This window comes from Moschus berezovskii, chromosome 20 (genome assembly GCF_049115385.1).
Source record: "Moschus berezovskii isolate FMDL1 chromosome 20, NW_MosBer_1.0, whole genome shotgun sequence".
Lineage (NCBI taxonomy): Eukaryota > Metazoa > Chordata > Mammalia > Artiodactyla > Moschidae > Moschus > Moschus berezovskii.
The window spans coordinates 16,828,048-16,843,405 of record NC_142479.1 but is presented as its reverse complement, the minus strand read 5'-3'; the positions used below and the strand labels follow the sequence as shown (position 1 = coordinate 16,843,405).

Here is a 15,358-nt window from a genome sequence, read left to right as displayed (position 1 = left end):
CCGAGGCCTCACTCCCGCGGTCTCCAACGCTGAGAGGCCGGTAGAGGAAAGAGGTCAGCAAAGGGGTGCAGAAGAGAGCAGCGGGACAGCCTGAAGGGAGCGGTGTCCAAAAGCACGTGTGCAGACGGGAGGAGGGGACTGGTTTCGGCGGCTGATCAGGCAGAATGAGCGCTGAGCACTGCAGGACTAGTCCGTCATCGGGAGGTCTCCGGTGACCCTGACAAGAGCTCAGCCCGCTAGGTGGCTGAGATAAGAACTTGTCTGAAGTCCATCAGAGGATGGGAGGAAAGAGCAAAGATAGCATAGAAACAGTTCCAAGGGAATTCTGATCCTTTCCTATCTTTCTAATGGAAGTGAGACTATACTTATCTTAAAAGATTAAAGAAGCAACAAGGAAAAGCCCTAACAAGGGCTTCATTAACACCTTATGAAGAAATTTTGAGCAGAACATGCAAATCAAGGACTGGGAGCTCCCTTTTAGCATGATAATCTGCTCCCTGGGGGCACTGCCCAGGAAGGCCTTCATTACTTACACTCTCGTATGTATGACTTGAGGCGAGGTTTTGGCTGGTCCTTTGGGCAAACCTAGGATAGTGTGATAATACAGCATGATTACCCTACAGTGAGAACACAGTGCAAAAAGACGACTTTCCTGGTCTAAAAGCAATACCCAAAATGCACCTTCAGACTGCACAGAAGTATTAATTTTAGAACAACTACCAGTGATGTTGGTGCCCACCAGGTCATAACACCCAAACACCAAAGAGAACGAAGGCAAAGCGCTGGTGGCAGCAGCCTGAGGCCCTCGGGTGCATGCTATCTATCGGTCACAGCAGGGCCTTCAGTCTTCCCGTGAGAACAGCCACTACCCCATCACTTCTAAAGGATCAAAGGCAAGGTAGAGTAGAGGTGAGGATGCGGGGACAGTTTGCAGTTGGAGTAAACACACTTGCCCTGTCTCTTTCGCCAAATGCAACTATAAAATCTGGACAGAAGGCATGGGGCAAATATCTGAGAACTGCAAGGTAAAGGCTAATCGGGAAAGAAGACTAGACTTGGAATATTAATGAATTGTTGGTGAACTTACCATGTTCTGCCCCTCTGGGTATTTCCGAACTGGCATGCAGTGCAGCCTAAAGCCCAGCTGGACAGTGAGGACACAGCGAGCTCCAGGAGAAGATGCTCAATCTCACTCAAGAGGCAGGAAAGAGAAACCATAGCCCCCAGAGTGTGCGGGGCAAGCCCCATCCCTTTCTGCTTCTTGGTTCTCTCACTCTAACTCCCGGGCAATCCCAAGGTGGCCACAGTGACAGCAGAGGCAATGGGGACCGCCAGTGGCTTAAACCTCTGAGAGGCAACTTCCACTCTAAGAGGGGAACTGTGATCATCCCAAGAGGATGAGGCAAAACTTTGTTTCTTTTATCCTTTCTGTCCTGCCATTTGGCCCCCAACACAAGCATAGTCAAGGAAATGCATGACACAGTAAACCTGCAGCTTTCTGATGGGAGAGACCAAAAAGGGAATCCCAGGAAAGCAAAGAATCAGGGAAACCACAAAGACAGAGGAATTCAGGAAAACGACCTCAAAGTTGTTTATGAAGTCCTGGTCTTACACCCTGATCTGTGCATGCACGGCTGAGCCCAATCAATGCCAAGTGAAAGTGAAGTCGCTCAGTCGTGTCCGACTCTGCGACCCCATGGACTGTAGCCTACCATGCTCCTCCATCCGTGGGATTTTCAGGCAAGAGTACTGGAGTGGGTTAAAGACATTGAGAAATGAACACACAGCCTGCTGTCCAGACCTTACAGTGACAACTGGGTGGCACACGTGTGGGACACATCTCAGGAACACTGCAACGGCTTTGAAAACTCAACTGACATCAGAACGAAAGCACACAGAAGGGAGGCTGAACCTGCGGCATGAACGTCACTAGGCTGTCTGCCTGCTAAAATCAAAGTACCGACGTTCTCAACAGGATTCAGGTAAGACCAAATGTTTCACATCATTAAAAATGCTCAAGATACAACCCCAAATCACGATGCATATGAAGAACTGAGAAAATTTAAACTCGTAAGAGAAAAGACAGCAGTGGTTCATACCTATTAATAGAGGACACAAATGATGAAATTATCTCCCAATTTTAAAGCAGCTTTTATACAAATGCTTCAACAAGAAACTGTGAACACTTGAAAAAAAATTCAATAGTTCTCAGCAAAGAAACACAAGATAATAAAGAAGAGTCAAATGGTAATTTTAGAATTAAAAAATACAGAATGAACACGTGCTAAACAGCAAAATGGAGATGACAGAGGAAATCGAGTGAGAAAAGCCATGAACACAACCCTATGGGTCTATGAGACGACAACAGATCCAATGGGGTCATCCAAAGTCCCAGAGGGAGAGCGAAGTATGTAGTGCTGAAAAGCATATTTGAAGAGATAAAGGCTGAAAACTTCACAAATCTGGTGACAGAAAAATCCACAGACTCAAGAAGTTCAGTGTAATAAGCTGAATGGAGGTTCCCAAAGAGTTATGTCCTGGTCCTTATTTCTGGAATCTGTGACTGTCACGTTATTTGGAAAGAGAGTCTTTGCAGATATAATTAAGGATACTGAGATGATGTTTGAGTGGGCACTAAATCCAACGATACGTCACTTTAAAACAGAAAAATGGGGGTCTGGGGAGGGACTTGAGAAACACGGGGCAGAAAGAAAGCAAAATGTGCGGCCATAAGACGCAGAAGCAAAGGAGTGCCTACGCAGCCCAGAGTGTGGAGGAGGGGAAGAATGACGCAAGAGTCCGGGGAGGAGACGCCTTGCTTCCTTTCAGACCTCTGGTCTCCAGAACTCTAAGAAGGTGAGCTCCATTACCCAGTTTGTGGTAATGCTTTTATGATAGCCACAGGAAACAAATACACTCAGCAAAACAAAGACAGCCATACTTGGACATATCATAATCAAACTGTTTAAAATTAGAAAAAAAGAAAAGTTCTTGTAAGCACAGACAGAAAGAAGTAACACGGAGTCAACATGGGAACAAGAATTTTGAATGAATGTTAGATTTCTCATTAGAAGCCATTTAGGCCAGAAGACACTGGAGCAGTGTTTAAAAACTGCTGGAAGAAAAGAACCGGCAGCCCAGAATCTTACATCCAATGAGAGTATCCTTCAGGAACAAAAATGAAAATGAAATACTCACATGAAATAGACTAAGAAACCTTCATTGCCGTCAGATCTTCTCTAAAATAATGCTAAAACAAATTCTTCAGAGACAAGAGAAACTGTACAAGAGGAAAATGAAAGGAAAGCAACAGGAACGGCAAATATTAGGTAAATGCGACGGACTAGTCTACTCTTCCTGAGTCTTGAAAATTTATTTAAGGGCTGCAAGTAAAAACTTATTATGAAAAAACTGTAAAATAATTTTTCATTGTCTGGTAGTGGCTTTTATAACATATATATACATAATATATATGATAACTATCATATAAAGGGGAGCTGCTACTGCTGCTGCTAAGTCACTTCAGTCGTGTCTGACTCTGTGTGACCCCACAGACGTAAGCCCACCAGGCTCCCCCGTCCCTGGGATTCTCCAGGCAAGAACACAGGAGTGGGTTGCCATTTCCTTCTCCAATGTGTGAAAGTGAAAAGTGAAGTCGCTCAGTCATGTCCGACCCTCAGCGACCCCATGGACTGCAGCCTACCAGGCTCCTCCATCCATGGGATTTTCTAGGCAATAGTACTGGAGTGGCTTGCCATTGCCTTCTCCGATAAAGGGGAGAGCTGTATGATAATACAGTTTCTATATTTCACTTCAAGTGGGAAAATACTGGTTTTAAATACACTAAAAAAATTGCAGTTCCTAAAGCAACCAGTCCTCCCCACCCCAGATATAAACTGTACAAAAACACAGTATCACAATAAAATGGATATTAAAAACATCCAAAGAGCCCAGAGTATGAAGGAAAGAGGAGACAGAAAAAGCAAAACACAACCAAAAAAAAAAAAGCAAAGGAAACAAACAGAAAAGCAAATCACACAACGGTGGTCCTAATGCAGACATGTTAAATATAATCGGTCTAAGCATACCAGTTAAAGACAGATGTTAAGAGAGTATATAGACACGCATGACCCAACCGAAGTTATCTGCAAGACACTCACTTCAAATGGTTAAAAGTAAAAAGGTAGAAAATGATATACTATGCAAATATAATCAAAAGATAGCTAGAGTGGCTTTGATTACAAAGCAAACATCAAGGTAAAGACAACTGCAGGGGATAAAGAGGGACATTACATAATGATCGAGCCAATCCTCCAAGAAGACAACAATCCTGAATGCAAAGGCACTGAAAGCGCTTCAAAATACACGAAGCAAACAATTTTACATAACTTTTCCAGGAATATCACATACCATATGACTATTCAGACCCTATTGTCAAAAAGACCAACTGTAATGACAGAGAACAGATGGGTGGCTGCTGAGGGTGGGGGTGGGGGGTGACTAGCATGAGGAAGTTTTTTTGGATAATGAACTATTCTATATTCAGACTGTGGGGATGGTTAGAAAAAACAAAGAGTTCTGCACAAACAAAAAAAGGGTCAATTTTACCATATGTAAATTGTAAAAATAAAACTAGAGTGAAAAGAAAAATAGAGGGAGGGCAGGTATCGAAATCAGATTCACTTGAATCTGAATCCTCTTTCTGCGCTGGTTGGACAACCTCTGTTTGGCAAGCGGCTATTTCTGTCTTGTTTCCTCACCAGCACAGTGAGTGCTGGGGGTGCCCGCCTCAGAGCCCTGCAAGGAGCACCAGATTAAGGAACCAGGGAGCATTTCTTATTCTCAGCCTGCTGCCCGATCCTAAGCAGGCTATGACTTTATCCTGTCATCATCACTGCTTTCCAGGAATCCTTTCCATTATGAGAAATTCCACCACTCATTTGTTCTGTAATAAATTGCACTGCAAACAAAAGAGGGGTGGGAAAACCTTAAGACTGCCAGATATTTTGACAGCTGACTGTGCCTCTCATATGGAATCTTTGGGCTCCCAGGTGGCTTAGGTAAAGAATCTGCCTGCAATGTGGGAGAACCAGGTTCGATCCCTGGGTCAGGAAGATCCTCTGAAGAAGGGCATGGCAACCCACTCCAGTACTCTTGCCTGGAGAATTACATGGACGGGAGCCTGGCAGGCTACAGTCCATGTGGTTGCCAAGAGTTGGTCATGACTGAGCGACTTTCACTTTTTTCCACAAGTAATCTTTCGCACATGATTCAACTCAGATTGATGAATTAGGTAACTTCAGTGCTTCAATTTCCAACACTATAAAAAAACCGGATTAGTGACAGTTTCACCCAGGTAAGTTTTCAAATATTAGAAAAAATATGTTCAAAAGACATCGTCTAAAAAACAAAACAGATGTCACCCATTCTCTTTCATTCCAGTGAATTCTAAGAACTATTATAATTATTTTGATATCTGGATCTTGGGTAGACAATCATAACAGAGTTTCTAATGATCAGCTGATCACTGTTTTATGGTTCCTCAGAGACTCTTTTTAAAACTAAAGATTCCTGCTACTGACTCAGAGTTTCTGGGGTCTAGCCATTTTACTTTTTAATAGCTACTCAATGATTTTTCAGAGAAGGCAATGGCACCCCACTCCAGTACTCTTGCCTGGAACATCCCATGGGTGTAGGAGCCTGGTGGGCTGCACTCCATGGGGTTGCTAAGAGTCAGACACGACTGAGCGACTTCACTTTCACTTTTCACTTTCATGCATTAGAGAAGGAAATGGCAACCCACTCCAGTGTTCTTGCCTGGAGAATCCCAGGGACAGCAGAGCCTGGTGGGCTGCCGTCTATGGGGTTGCACAGAGCAGGACATGACTGAAGCGACTTAGCAGCAGCAGCAGTAAGTGATTTTTATGCACCTTGAAGTTTGAGATCCATGAAACCAAGCAGCTATTAGCTAGGATTTGATATTTGTGTGGTCTTATACATTTTTTTTTTTGTAATGGGATTTCATTTATATGGTCAATCTTTCCCAAGATTTTCAGGATAAAGGAAAACAGAATCAGCTACTTCAGACCACATGATTTACTAAGCAGCTTCACTGGAGTTCTGCCTACAACATTTCAACAATTACTTGTACCACAGAAGTCAACACCAGAAGGCGTCAAGTTAAGGTACGGACCCAACTTGGAAGTTCAAATGATAGCCATGTCCCAGCACGTGAATCTTTCCTTTCTCCCTTCTCCCCTTCCCCTCTTTTTCTCCCTAGTTTGATTCTCCTTTCTCTTCTCCTCCCTCTGCACCTCTTCTTTTTAACACAGAAAAGTAACTAAAAAATATCTAAGTCCAGTGACATAAAAATACAGCCAAGATATGCTGTTGAATGAAAAACAAAAGAAAGTTTTGAAATAGTACGTACAGTATGCTGCCTTAATAAAAGAGAACAATCACTCATATTCCTATTTACATAAAGACCCTTTGGAAGGATAGATAAGAAACTAACAGAGGGGTTCCCTGGGTGGAAGCAGGTATGACCCAAGGGAAGGCAACAGGCAGGACAAGAGTGGGATAAGATTGAGTATTGTCCTTGCACATCTTTTTATACTGCTTTGATATCTGAAACATGGAGAGGTATTGCCTATTACCTGAAATACATATATTTAAAACGGAAAAAAGAATATAGACCTTGATGGAAGGCAAATCTTACTCCTGCTTATTATTTTGCCAGTTATCTACTCCATCCTGCCTTTTTTTAACCTTAGGTAACCATGCTTTGTTTAGGTTCTTCTGCATTTTTCTTATATTTCTTTATGCAAAGAGAGGGAAATATTAGCATATATATTTCCCACTTTCTTAAACAAATGTAAGAGAGTATATACACACTGCTTTGTAGCTTTTCTCACTTAATAATAAATACACTGGTCGTTGTCCCTCACATAGAGGGCCTACTTTTCTTCCCCAGCAGCGTAATATATTGTGTAGATGTTTATTTAACCATTCCCCAAACTGAAGGGTATTTGAGTTGTTTCCAGTTATTAGCTATTACACAAATGTCAAGAACAATTGACTTTATTTTGCATAAGTGAGCATAAATACCTAGAAATGAGACTGCAAGTCCAAAGATACATTTATAATTTTAAATACATTTATAATTTTAACAGAAATTGCCATGTGCCCCTAGTAAGAACTGCACAATTTTGTTATAGTATTTGTCTCTCCACAGTCAACAAAGCATGTTAACAAACATGCAGACTTATGCCAGTCTGCGAGGTTAAAACATAGCCTTATTGCCTTTTAACTTATACTTCTGTAACTGTAAGTAAGGCTGAGCATCACTGAGCAAAAATATGTCTTTAGGCCCGTTTGTATTTCTTTTTTGGTAAACTATCAGTTCACCAGACCTGCTAGTTAATTGGTATATGAACTTGGGTAAATTCTATTCCCTAAATCTCAGGCTTTTTTCTTATAAAATGGGAATAATGATAACAGTACTGATTCAAGAACTATTGCAAAGATTAAATGAAATAAAAACAGCTCAGCAAAATGTCTCCCACATAGCGAGTGCTCTGGATTCTGTGTGGCCATTTCTGTTCCCCTCACTGTCAATACATTTTTCCTACCACCTATTACCACTAAAAAAAAAACCAAAGAGAAACAGGATTTATTGAATGCTTATTATGTACAGATTGCTATCCTAGGAGGTACATGTAGCATTTCACAGAATCTTTGTAAGAATCCTAGAGAGGATTCTTGGAAGAAAAATGAAGGCTCATGCTGGTTAAGTTTATCAGTCAAGGTCACACAGCTACTAAGAAATAGTACTGAAAGTCTAAATTAGTTATGTCAGATCCCTAGTGAAAATGAATGCGTTAGTTGCTCAGTCATGCCTGACTCTTTTCAACCCCATGGACTGTAGTCTGCCAGGCTTCTCTGTCCATGGAATTCTCCAGGCAAGAATACTGGAGTGGGTTACCATGCCCTCCTCCAGGGATCTTCCTCACCCAGGGATTGAACCTGGGTCTCCTGCATCGCAGGTGGATTCTTTACCGTCTGAGCAACCAGGAGCAGTACTGAAATTCTGTATCAGTTATGTCAGATTCCTAAGTCTCCACCTTTTCTATTATGTCGTATTTTCTTAAATATGAGGAATGAGAATGAGACTGAATTAGTTCTGGAGTATTACTGACATACTTACAGGGGTGTTTCTGTATTTTCCAAGGCTAGCAGATCCACCTGTGTATTAAGACTTGGTTTGAAGTTGTTTGGTACAACTGGACTCAGAGAGCTGAAATCTAGAACACAAAATGTACTTGTTCAACTTTAAAACATTTTGTCCATCAGTTCTGTTGGATTTTCCATGGTTGCCAAAAAAAAACCAACAAAAACCGCCATCATCAAATGAAAGAAATTGAGATAGTTCTGTCACCATAAAATAATGGTATTTCCTCAAACAAAAATTAAAAAACATTTATGGCAATTGGAAAGAGAGAAATTCCCTGCCATAAAAAGAGGATGCTGTGAAGGTAACAAACATTATTATATTGGGTTTTCTAAAATCCCAGGCTGACTCAGAATAGAAGGGATTTTATGTCTTTTCCTGTGAAGCATAAAAGTTAAAAGTTGTGGTATACACAGAGTTCTGCTCTCACCTCTCCAAACTCTTAAGTTCCCATAATCATGAAATACCCCAAAGAGAAAAATTATTTCTCCCCCTCTGAAAACACTGATAAAAACTTGAAAACTCTTCAATATAATAGATTCCAAACATCCCATTGGTCTAAGCAAGCAGCCAACATTTTAGAAATGGGAGAACTTATAAGAAAACCACAAATTGAATAATACTGAATATTTTGATTCTAAGAAATCTTGCTAACATAAATGGCAAACAAACTCATTTTAACTTGGCAGAAAATTCTGGATTTCAGGATTTTTCACTATGTTTGGTGGTAGTTTAGTCACTAAGTTGTGTCCGACTCTTGCGAACTCATGGACTATAGTCTGCCAGGCTCCTCTGTCCGTGGGATTCTCCAGGTAAGAATACCGGAGTGGGTTGCCATTTTCTTCTCCAGTGGATATTTCCATTCCAGGGATCGAACCCAGGTCTCCTGCGTTGCAGGCAGATTCTTTACCAACTGAGCTACGAGGGAAGCCCCCATTTTACTTTGTAATTTACCAAAACTCTTTGGGAAAGATAATAGGAGGTAACAAATAAATTAGACAAATAGGTAACCCTAAGCCTACAGTGCAACATCATCCTTTACTTTCACAAAAACCCGTTAAAGAAACTCTCTTAGTAGGAAAGTCTCAAGAGTTGGGTGGCTAAGAAGTGACAGAACTGGACTGGTGTATTTCAACTTGGACTTCTCTGACTCAAAAGCCTGTGATTCATCCTCTACATTTCACCTCATGAGGCCTCATAATTCCTGATTTTCTCTATCTGCATCAAATATTCCCTTACCTGATGCTGGAGTATGGCAGAGAAACCCAAAGATAATATTGAATGGGTTCAGAGTATGTCTAAATGTTGCCTAAAGCTCTGTAAGTAGGCCAGGCAAATTCCAAGCCAGTGGGATGGGTTTCAAGGATCTCCTCCTCTAGACACATCCCATTCCTGTACTGGGTATGACCTAACCACTGGCCAAGAAGTAATTACATCTCCTGATGCAGTTCTCTGATACTCAAATTGACTTCAGTCCTTCTCAAGTTGCATTTAATCAAGAAACCAAGGAGAACTGTTTCACATCAAGCTCTTCTACTGGTCTGAAAAGACCCACTGCTTATTTACTTAAGTCTGAAAGCTGACCATTCTGGGTGCTGACTTCTCCCAGGGTGGTCCTAGGTGTTGGAAGGCTGGGACTCAGGTCAAGGAGATCTGAGGATGGGGCAGAAGGTTCACTGGTAGTCTGAAAACAAAGCAAACAAAAACACAATTTAGAAAAAACTGCATCAGGCAGTTTATCATGGCTTTCTCCCCAGAGACTTTCCTTTGGAAAAAGGAAGATCTATTTTGGAGGTATCCTGGGAGAGAATTCTCCGTTCCATTGGCAACATTAGGAGCAATCCCATCTCACCACTGACATGGCTTCCCTGCTTAATTAGAGAATCTTCTTATGAGCTCTTATCAATAACTCAGTGAGTCATTAGGCAAATACTCTGCACTACTAAAACATTCCAAATCGTTAATGCATATGTTTTCAAGAATTGTTTTAGGTAAGTTTTGCTCCTTACCATACAATTCGTAAAATTTTCCATTGTTTATTTTATAAGATTTCTATTTACTTACATTGGCATCTTCCCTCTGGCTCTTATTTTGCTCTAAAATCCTTTGTTGGTTTCGAGTAAACCTGTTTGAATTAACAAAATGCAAGTATTTACAAGAAAACATATGAAAATGCTGTAATATTTAACAAATTATTAATATGCAAATATTCACCAATAATCAACTTTATCCATAATCAATTCCCAATGAAGTACTTTAATAACTTTTTCCCAGTTCTATGAGAAAATGGACAAATATTATAAACACTAGTAATTCAATCACCAAGTTTTATGGTCTCTATTAACATTATGCATTTCCTTATACTATTTTTCTTCTTTAAGTTAATCTATTTTAAACTTTGTTGAAATTATATTTACATAATTCAGTATTATAATTCCATTATGTTGACATCATTTTTCTAGTTATTCAGAAATACAACATTTAGTGGTTGTATACTTTACCTTATGAATGTATTACATACTTAAATATTCTCCTTATTCTCAAATGTTTCCAATTTTGCCAAAATTATCCACAACTATTATTCTACATAAAATTCACATAGTTAACATATTTTCATTGTTTAATCTTCATTTTTATAAGATGCTTGGCACCCAAAAATATTGACCTTTTACAACTTTGTTTTAATTTTACACTGTTCCTACTTGACTGTGGGTAAAGAAGGAGCAGTGAAACAAATCAATAAGAGAATAGGTTTGAAAGAATAGTGAAGTTGAAGGCAGAAATCCAAAGTACAAGCACTAGCTTTATTACTGAGTAGTTATAAGACCATACATACGGCCCTCAGTTGTCCAACTACTCACAGAGAATAGTAATGTTTGAGCCATTTCCTCATAAAGCTATTTTAAACAGCAGGATACAGGTAGATAGGTAATGAGGTGAATGAAGGTGGACATGCTTTGCAAACTAAAAGCTGCTTTAGAAACACATAGTATTACTATTATGACACATCAAGTCCATGAACCTAAACACTTTAAAGTCTAAAAGCTTACATTGAATTAGAATATGGCTTAGATTTAAGGATTTTCCCTGTTCTAACACCGGGCTTTTGGTCCATCTACTAGTGGCACTGGCTTCTTGTGTTCTAGCTAGTTATGTGCAAGGTGTGACCAACCCTCACAAATCAAGCCTTGAGTAACAAATTTCTGTTTCCTTATTTGCACAACTATTCCCTGGATGTAACAAGTGGAAACTTTTGGAGATTCTGGAGCAGGATGAGTGTATTTTGCCTGTGGGATGGATGTGAATCTTTAAGGAACAGAGGGCAGACGCTGCTAAGTGGAATTATCCCCCCACCAAGATATCCACACAGTAAATCAATAGAACAGTGAGCATGTCGGGTCAGAGGGCACATGGACTGAAGGTTGCTAGTGAGCAGACCTTAACAGGGAGATTGTCCTGGACTGTTTAGATAAGCCCAGTGTAATCAGAAAGGCCCTTAAAAGTGGACAGGGAGACAGAAGAAGGAAGCAAGAGGGATGCAACGTGAGAAGGACCCAGTCAGACAACGCCAGCTTTGAAAATGGAGGACAGGGTCGGGAGCCAGGGAAAATGGCATCAACTGCACACTGCAGGCAAATGATTCTCCTCCAAAGCCTCCAAGAAGAAACAAGGTCCTGGTTCAAAGCTCAATCAGAAAAAGCTGTTCACAGAAATAACCCACCCTCCTAACATCAAGACCAAGTAAACACACATTCTTCCTCAGAGGAAGCTTTTAGTAAGTGGTCTTATAGTTAGTAATACTAGAACTCTTCAAAATGAAAACCAGGAGTTGGCACCTGACTGAAAACTGTATGGTTTTCCTTAGACATCTTCCCATTTAGAAAGATTTGCACCAAAGCAAACGAGGGGTGAGGACCGAGAGAGGCTGCTGAGGGAGGAGAACACGGCCGCGCGGCTCACGTCTGCCTCCAGGCGCCCCGACACGTCTGCACAGGACGGCTGCTCGCTCTGATGGTGAGACACAGGGGAAACTTCTTTCACAGCTGTGCGTCTACTTCCCCGATTCTCTTGGTTCATGCATGATTAGCGGGGGGAAAGTCCAGACCATAATTTAGGAGACTCAGTGGGACAAGAAGAGGAGGAGGACAAGAAATTAACAAATTAACGACCTAGCATCAGCTGGGTGCTTTCATCTTCATTATCACATCTAATTCTCAAAAAGAAACAAAATAAACAAGCCCTTTCCAAACAGGTAGTAGTATCCCCTTTAATAAACAGGAAAACCTCTGGAATTCAGTGAGTAGGAGCCACATAAGGGAAAACTGTCCTACCCAATGCCAGCACAGTCCCTATTGAAGATCTAGAAGCAGTCTTTAGAGGCCCAGGAAGGCCTAGGGATAGGTTTGGAAAGAGCCCAGGAGACTTGCCTGAAGCTGTGTTTGTATTCAGCACTTTACCAAAGACTGAGGAGAAAGCCACCTCAGTCAAAGCAGCTGCCCTGCCTGCCCCTCCTTGGGGACGGGTCCCGGCGCCGCCGCCCCCCACCCCCACCCCCGCCAGGCCTGCTCCTGATGCCGCCAGCGCCTCCCCCATCGTCCTCAGCTCAGACGGGGCTTCCGCACAGAAGCTTCCCTGCCTTCTGACATGCCCCAGGTCTGGCTGTTATTCTCAGCAAACAGACCTCTAATCAGTTCATCTATCCCACTTTCCAAGTGTTTGTGTGTGTGTGTATGTGTAAATATATATATATATTATTGAAGGTATTTTCCTGACTATAGGCTTGACTATAGATTACAATAGATTATAACACTATTACTTTGATGAATACGTAAATGACTTGGAAACAACTTAAACACCTAACAAGTGAACTATGAGAGAAGAATGGACTGTTAAGGAGCTATTAGAATAATGGTTTAGCCAAAGCATTTAAGAACAAAGGGTACACAAATACAGTGAGGAAAATCAAGGGAGAAACAAAAGGGTATGTTCTGTAGATAATCACGACTATAAAACAAGTTTAGAAAAAAACTAAAATGTTAGAAACCTGTATCCACAGGTTCTTTATCTGTGGATTCCACATCCAAGGATTCAACCAACCTCAAACTGAAAATATTTTAAAAAGAAAAAAAAAAAAAAAATCCCAGAAAGTTCTAAAAATGATACTTAAATTTGCCACGCACCAGCAACTATTTACACAGCATTTACATTGTATTTACAACTATTTACATAGCATTTACATTTATTAGGTATATAAGTAATCCAGAGATGATTTAAAGTGTACAGGAGGATGTACATTAAAGTGTACATGTAGCCTATGCATTGGTTACATTTAGAAACTACACCATTTCACATAAAGGACTACAGCATCTGTAATTTTGGTGTTGCTGGGGCCATGGGTTTCTGGAATCAATCCCCTACAGATATGGAGGGAAGACTGTATTTAAAATTTTTGCCTTCATTCCCTTCTGAATGGAATTTAAAAAAAAGTTCATGTTCAAATACAGATTACCCTCACTGCTCTGATTTGTCCAGACTACCTTCTTCTCTTCTCGCTACCATTTCCATGTGGTCCTCCACCTCAAACTTAGAGTAAACCTCACTTTCAAAACACACTCGGCTTGTACCACGGGTCTGTCTGAGAGCCGATGATGTGCGCAGTGCAGACTTCTGGTGATTCAGATCCAGGCTCTGTTCACAGGTCAGCAGGTGAGCACAGCTTACACTGCCCAAAAATGCCTCTCGCACTGCCCAGGTCACGCTCATTCCCGCAAGCCGTATCACACAGTCCCGGAAGAGCAGGACCAGAATTCCCTGCCTTGGGAGGCAGGCACCTGCGTCCAAACGTGCCCTTGATCTTTCTGAGCGCCCACTGCAGGCACTCTGAGAGCGCTGGGCACCGGAAGGTGCTCCCCGCCCTGGAGGACGGTCAGAGAGGGTGCCCACTGCTCACCTCTCACACCCAAGGATGGCATTATTCAAATCCTCGTTCACTTGAATCAGCTCAGCAGTGATGTCTTCATTCTCCACCACCACAAGCAGGTCCATGATCCTCTCCTGCATCTCCCGACCCGTCTTATAAAGTTTCTGTCAAAGAAGGAGAGAGATTTCTTCTTCCATGCTAAAAACCAACTCATTTGCCCTTCTGAACGACTATAAGCAAGGCTTCCCTGGTGGCTCAGACGATAAAGAATCTCCCTGCAATACAGGAGACCCAGGTTCAATCCCTCGGTCAGGAAGATCCTCGGGAGAAGGGAATGGGAACCCACTCCAGTATTCTTACCTGAAGGATCCCATGGACAGAGAAGCTACAATCCATGAGGTTGCAAGGAGCTGGATATGACTGAGCGATTAACCCTTTCCCTTTCCCTTTCATACTGTTGTGACAGCTTCCTCATGAGTCCCCTATGGGAGATTACCAAAGTATTTAACCATGGACAGTTCATCCCTTCTCTATCAGAAGGACATCAGAACAGTATTTTCCTCTAAAAATCAAAATAGGGATCATACCGACAATAATGTATTATACACTGCTGTAACACTGGACTAGAAATTAGAACTGGTATACAGGAGTTCTAGGTTTGTGGCTTATTAGCTGTGCTGCTTTCTAAGGCTCAGTTTCCCTACTTGATAAGTGAAAAATACACTACTTGCCACACACATCTACCTCAAGGGGTGACATAAGAATCAAATGAGATGTATATAATGAGGGACTCTATAACTATAAAGCACAACATAAAACATAAAGTGCTATTGTTATTTGTGGTAATGGAAGAAAGAAGTAGTTAAAATGCATTTACAGTATACAATTTTCCTATTGTGTTTTACTTAAAGATGTAAAGTTTATAGTTACACATTACATTCCAAGGTAAACTGAACCTGGATTAAAAAACTAGTCTTCAATCCCATCTTTATTTAGATGGCCTGAAATCATTATTACACAAGATTCCACTCCCCAAACCAGCTTTTTCTCATGAGCATCAGAAGCACCTGCCACAGACTTACTGATTCAGAACTGCCGAGACTGAGAGTTTGGGAATTCACATTTTTTAATAAGCATCTCAGTGTTTCTCATGTACACTGATATTTGAAAACTGCTATCTTAAAACCGGGGGCTTCCCAGGTGGCTCA

General features: G+C 41.3%; 1 protein-coding gene across 3 annotated transcripts in view; it reads right to left on the bottom strand.

Annotated features, from left to right (window-relative positions):
* TOM1L1 (target of myb1 like 1 membrane trafficking protein) overlaps positions 1-15,358 on the bottom strand; it is a 63,019-nt gene that overhangs the window by 7,271 nt on the left and 40,390 nt on the right. For all 3 annotated transcript variants that reach the window (XM_055398985.2, XM_088828594.1, XM_055398986.2), the window contains 5 exons: positions 14,181-14,314; positions 10,295-10,355; positions 9,815-9,914; positions 8,207-8,303; positions 534-585 (listed from right to left, as the gene is read on the bottom strand). In XM_055398985.2, coding sequence (XP_055254960.1) covers positions 534-585; positions 8,207-8,303; positions 9,815-9,914; positions 10,295-10,355; positions 14,181-14,314 — 444 coding nt within the window. The remainder of the gene's footprint in view (positions 1-533; positions 586-8,206; positions 8,304-9,814; positions 9,915-10,294; positions 10,356-14,180; positions 14,315-15,358) is intronic.